Source organism: Chiloscyllium plagiosum, chromosome 24 (assembly GCF_004010195.1).
Source record: "Chiloscyllium plagiosum isolate BGI_BamShark_2017 chromosome 24, ASM401019v2, whole genome shotgun sequence".
Classification (NCBI taxonomy): Eukaryota; Metazoa; Chordata; class Chondrichthyes; order Orectolobiformes; family Hemiscylliidae; genus Chiloscyllium; species Chiloscyllium plagiosum.
Window position 1 is genome coordinate 49,782,736 of NC_057733.1, and position 6,421 is coordinate 49,789,156.

A 6,421-nucleotide genomic window follows, 5' to 3' on the forward strand; every position below is an offset into this window, starting at 1 on the left:
GTTTCCTGCGCTGTATTCCCATGCTCCTGCTTTCTGTCAGTGTGTAATGCTTGGTGTGATGTATGTCTTACACACCAGTCCACAGGAGGGGAAGAGTCAGGGAGGGTATCCTTCTCCCCCTTTCCTCCTCCAGCCAGGACAATCTGAGGCTAACAGTGAGCTCACCAGGAATGAGGTTATGGATATGAGGATTCACCTGGTGAACAAACACAGCCTGCACTGTATAGAACGGCCTGTGTCTGTCTTGCTGTAACTGCAAAGTTCTGTCTGAGGCCCCTGTCACTTCAGGGCTCACAGTTATTTGGTCTATAAAACACTGAATAATCAGTGCATTTCCAATTTCCTCCTTTACAAATCTGGACGAAAACAGGATCAGCCAAAAACCGCTGCCTGAGAGACAGACTCAACGGTTTCTGGGAAACTCTGGAAGACCATTTCCGAAACCTTGCAGCATGAAAACAAACCCAAGGTGGACCTGCACTTGTTAAGAAAAAAGATGCCAGCTCAGGGATGGGGGAGGGGTGGACGTACACGGCTGCACCCACCTCAAATTTCTGACGAAGCTCAGAATCCCCGTCATCCTCAATAATGGGGACGTTGTAGTATTCACCTTCTTCCTGACTCAGCAGCTTAAACCTGTGGCAAGGACAAAGGGCAGAAGGTTAACTCTGCACGTTCAGATATGAAAGGGAAGGGGTGGGGGGCACTGATAATGACAGAGAGACCGGGAACCCTTCCTCATCAACTGGAATACCAGAGATGACCAGGGGGGGAGGGGGAAGAGTTGAGGGGGGGGCGATGGGAAGACTGTGGCTGGTAAGGGGTGGAGGAGAGAAGTCTGAGGTGTAAGGGGAGGTTGTAGGAGAAGATAGGGGTTGGGTAGGTGAGGAGGAGTGGGGGCGCGGTGAGGGAAGACTGGTGGGGTTACTGGGGCTTTGTGAAATGGGACGCAGGGTTTGGGTACACTGGGTCCACACCAACCAGTTTCAGGACCAGTTCTTTCTCTCTCCAAACCTCCTGCCCACGTTCAGAGCTTTGGAAGTTCCTTTCCAGGCCTGGCCTTCTTAAGCTGTGCTCACAGTCCAGCATCTGTACTGTGCAATGGTAGCTCAACACTGGCTGACAGTCCACAGGATGAGCCGTCCTTGCTCTCTCCGGGTTAATCCCACATGCCTTCGGCTTGGAGCTGGATGCAGCAAACTGGGCTCCCCGGTTATTCAGGATGCCCTCCCCCTTCCAAACTGCATAGAGCTGCCACCCATCACCAGCCACATAAACCCTGAACAGTCTAACCCCTGCTAGGGACTGTACGGGAGAGGTCTGACCTCCAGATAGGAGGGTGTCAATGCAGGGAACAGACTGAGGCCATTCAGCCCCTCAAACCCGCTGCTCCAGTCAATCACCCTGTGATTGATCTGTACCTCAATCCTATGCATTTGTCCCAGATCCCTTTATCCCAACCTCCGTGGATTTCCCCCAGTCTCGGATTTTCCAAACCGTCCCCAGCTTTTCGGGAAAGAGATTATCAGAATTCCAGGCTGACTATGTGAGGAAGTCCTCCTCAATTCGAATCCTAAATGGGCAAGTGTTAATTTGTGTTTCTCCTATTCTGGGTCCCTCAATCCAAGGAACTAATCTCACATTAACTGCTGCCTGCCTTCCAGCTGTGACCTTATACACTTCCATGAGATAACCCCCTGAATTCTCTCTCTCTCTCTCTTTTTCTCTCTCTCTCTCTCTCTCGAAGATTTTATTAAGAGTGGTCTCAGGAGGACACACTTACCAACCAACCGCTGAGGATTTCATGAGCTCTGATACACCAAAGGACAAAGCACCCATGAAATCGTTCCTCGTGGTGCGATCCCAGTCCCAGATCTCCACTGAGAGGCGCCGATCCTTGTCACTGCTTTTCAGTTTACTAGACAGAGACAGAGAGACATTGTACAACAAGTGTCACTTCCATTAACCACCAATAAATGGGTTAAAGCTAAAGGGCTGGTCCCAGTGTTAAGAACACACAGCGTTCCCATTTCTCACTCTCCCACTACCCTGCGACTGCACTTCATTGCTCCACTCACTCACAGACTTGGTGTGGCTGATGGTGAATATCTTGACCTCTATCACCTCGAAGGATGAGAGCAGCAGATACATGGGAACACCACCCCCCTGCAAACCACTCCCCATCCTGACGGAGAAATACATTGCCATTTCTTCACTGTTGCTGGGTCAAAATCCTGGAATTCCCTCCCTAAGGGCATTGTGGGTCAACCCACAGCAGGTGGGCTGCAGAGATACAAGAAGGCAGGTTACACCCACCTTCTCAAGGGGCAACTAGGGACAGGCAATAAATGCTGACCCAGCCAGCGACACCCACAGCTCATGAATGAATAAAAACAGAGATCCTGGGTTTAATATCCCATTGGATAGCACCTGGCACCTCCAGCATGTTTTCAGTGGCTGGGACAGAGAGTACTGTCGTAGTCTCACAACCTCAACAAGGACTCACTTCCCTCCAACCCTGGGAAATCATAAATTAACTCCATTAATTGGGCAAAAAATATTAAGCAATTACAAGATATACAATTCTCCTGCAGCCATCTTCCACTGTCATACACAGTCCGTGTACAAGGGAAAGATACACACACACGCACACACACACGCACACACACACGCACGCACGCACACACACACTACAGCTTCCTGACAGGTACAGACTTATCTTGGACACACAGGAGTTTTTTGTTGAATAAGCTCCACATTTCTAATGTGCCCATCCCCTGCAGTTTCCTTCCCCATCCTATGCTTCCTAAATCTTGCCTAATTGCATCGTACTTGCCTTTCCCCCAGCTGCAACACTTACACAGTGGTATACACTTATCCCTTTTTATCACTAAAGTAAACATAACAGAATTGTGATCACTATCACCAAAGTGTTCACCTACTTCCAAGTCTAAGGATAGCAAAGATGATTCTCAATAGGAGTGAGAGAGACAGGGTAGTTGTCATGGGAGACTTCAACTTTCCAAATATTGACTGGGAACACTATAGTACGAGTACTATAGATGGGTCATTTTTTGTCCAGTGTGTGCAGGAGGGCTTCCTGACACAGTATGTAGACAGGCCAACAAGGGGCAAAGCCACATTAGATTTGGTATTGGGTAATGAGCGCGGCCAGGTATTAGACTTGGAAGTAGGTGAGCACTTTGGTGATAGCGATCACAATTCTGTTATGTTTACTTTAGTGATAAAAAGGGATAGGTGTATACCACTGTGTAAGTGTTACAGCTGGGGGAAAGGCAAGTACGATGCGATTAGGCAAGATTTAGGAAGCATAGGATGGAGAAGGAAACTGCAGGGGATGGGCACATTAGAAATGTGGAGCTTATTCAAAGAAAAGCTCCTGTGTGTCCAAGATAAGTATGTACCTGTCAGGCAGGGAGGAAGCTGTAGAGCGCGGGAGCCGTGGTTTACAAAGGAAGTGGAATCTCTGGTCAAGAAGAAGAAGAAGGCAGCTTATGTTAGGATGATTTGGAGATGCTGTTGTTGGACTGGGGTGTACAAAGTTAAAAATCACACAACACCAGGTTATAGTCCAACAGGTTTAATTGGAAGCACACTTTCGGAGCGTCGCTCCTTCATCAGGTGTTGCATGACTTTTAACTATGTTAGGATGAGATGTGAAGGCTCCATTAGGGCGCTTGAGGATTACAAGGTAATCAGGAAAGACCTAAAGAGAGAGCTCAGAAGAGCCAGGAGGAGGCATGGGAAGTTGTTGGCGGATAGGATCAGGGTAAACCCTAAGGCATTCTATAGGTATTTAAGGAATAAAAGAATGACGAGAATAAGATTAGGGCCAATCAAGGATAGTAGTGGGAAGTTGTGTGTGGAGTCAGAGGAGATAGGGGAAGCACTAAATGAATATTTTTCGACAGTATTCACTCTAGAAACAGTATTCACTCTAGAAAACGACAATGTTGTCGAGGAGATTACTGAGATACAGGCTACTAGACGAGCTGGGATTGAGATTCACAAGGAAGAGGTATTAGAAATCCTGAAGAGTGTGAAAATAGATAAGTCCCCTGGGCCGGGTGGGATTTATCCTTGGATCCTCTGGGAAGCCAGGGAGGAGATTGCCGAGCCTTTGGCATTGATCTTTAAATTGTCATGTCTACAGGAATAGTGCCAGAAGACTGGAGAATAAGCAAATGTGGTTCCCCTGTTCAAGAAGGGGAGTAGGGACAACACTGGTAATTATAGACCAGTGAGCCTTACTTCAGTTGTTGGTAAAGTGTTGGAAAAGGTTATAAGAGATAGGATTTATAATCATCTAGAAAAGAATAATTTGATTAGGGATAGTCAGCATGGTTTTGTGAAGGGTAGGTCGTGCCTCACAAACCTTATTGAGTTCTTTGAGAAGGTGACCAAACAGGTAGATGAGAGTAAACCGGTTGATGTGGTATATATGGATTTCAGCAAGACATTCGATAAGGTTCCCCACAGTAGGCTATTGTACAAAATGCGGAGAAATGGGATTGTGGGAGATATAGCAGTTTGGATCAATAATTGGCTTGCTGAAAGCAGACAGAGGGTGGTGGTTGATGGGAAACGTTCATCCTGGAGTCCAGTTACTAGTGGGGTACCACAAGGATCGGTGTTGGGTCCACTGCTGTTCGTCATTTTTATAAATGACCTGGATGAGGGCTTAGAAGGGTGGGTTAGTAAGGTTGGTGGAGTTGTGGATGACACTAAGGTTGGTGGAGTTGTGGTTAGTGACAAAGGATGTTGTAGGTTATAGAGAGACATAGATAAGCTGCAGAGCTGGGCTGAGAGGTGGCAAATGGAGTTTAATGCGGACAAGTGTGAGGTGATTCACTTTGGTTGGAGTAACCACCATGCAAAGTACTGGGCTAATGGTAAGATTCTTGGGAGTGCAGATGAGCAGAGAGATCTCGGTGTTCATGTACACAGATCCCTGAAAGTTGCCACCCAGGTTGACAGGGTTGTTAAAAGGCATACAGTGTTTTCGCCTTTATTAATAGAGGGATCGAGTTCCGGAACCATGAGGTTATGCTACAGCTGTACAAAACTCTGGTACAGCCGCACTTGGAGTATTGGTGTACAGTTCCAGTCACCCCATTATAAGAAGGATGTGGAAGCTTTGGAAAGGGTGCAGAGGAGATTTACTAGGATGTTGCCTGGTATGGAGGGAAGGTCTTACAAGGAAAGGCTGATGGACTTGAGGCTGTTTTCATTGGAGAGAAGAAGGTTGAGAGGTGACTTAATAGAGACATATAAGATAATCAGACGGTCAGATAGGGTGGACAGGGAGAGCCTTTTTCCAAGTATGGTGACGGTGAGCACGAGGGGGCATAGCTTTAAATTGAGGGGTGATAGATATAGGACAAATGTCAGAGGGTAGTAAGGGAATGGATTGCTTTGCCTGCAACGGTAGTAGATTTGCCAACTTTAAGTGCATTCAATTCGTCATTGGACAAACATATGGATGTACATGGAATAGTGTAGGTTAGATGGGCTTCAGGTTGATATGACAGGTCGGCGCAACATCGAGGGCCAAAGGGCCTGTACTGTGCTGTAATGTTCTATGTTCACACAAACACACGCACAAGGCCTGAGCATAATGAATAAATGTCACATGGCCCATGAGGTGAACGATACAATACCCTGAACAGTGTAATATTTGAAACACCAAATGTTTGTTCTTGTGGAAAATGAAACTGAAAAGATTTTCCATTGGTCCTGTCGAGATAGTGGAGACAGGAAGCATACTCACAATGTGAATGATTCGTTCCAGCTGGGATTCAGTGTCGAGCGCATGGTTTTTGTTTTCTGTTTGCTTTCACTTTTTGGGTCAGGGATGAGTTTGAGTTTTACATAGGGATCCGAAAGACCGTTGGGATCCATGGGGATTAGGTTTTTTGCATCTCGCACTGTAAAACAGGAAAAGTGAAATTAAACCGTCTGGAAGAGCAGAGATTTCAGTTTAAAAATGGAAAAACAAAATTACTGCTACAATTTATACTTTGGTGTAATTGAAAACCATCAGATGTGTGCCGTTGACTGAATTAGCAGTTAGTTTAGGATTTGGTGTTGTACCCTAAAATCAGGAACAGACCAGTCTCAGTCAGATGTAGACACAGCTCCGATCCTATATTACACAGCAGATGATCACTCTACCAAGGACTGATTCTGGGTCCCGAGCACACACCTAATGGGATGGGAATAGGGTTTGTGGATAGGGAATGGAGTTTGCTGATGAGGAATGGGGTTTGTGGATGGGAAATGGGGTTTGTGGATGGGGAATAGGGTTTGCAGATGGGAATGGGGTTTGTGGATGGAGATTGCAGTTTGTGGATGGGGAATGGGGTTTGCCGATGAGGAATGGGGTTTGAGGATGGGGATT

General features: G+C 46.6%; 1 protein-coding gene across 3 annotated transcripts in view; it reads right to left on the bottom strand.

Annotated features, from left to right (window-relative positions):
• LOC122562281 (protein kinase C alpha type) overlaps window positions 1-6,421 on the bottom strand; it is a 381,850-nt gene that overhangs the window by 84,188 nt on the left and 291,241 nt on the right. For all 3 annotated transcript variants that reach the window (XM_043715075.1, XM_043715073.1, XM_043715076.1), the window contains 3 exons: window positions 5,792-5,948; window positions 1,784-1,918; window positions 546-636 (listed from right to left, as the gene is read on the bottom strand). In XM_043715075.1, coding sequence (XP_043571010.1) covers window positions 546-636; window positions 1,784-1,918; window positions 5,792-5,948 — 383 coding nt within the window. The remainder of the gene's footprint in view (window positions 1-545; window positions 637-1,783; window positions 1,919-5,791; window positions 5,949-6,421) is intronic.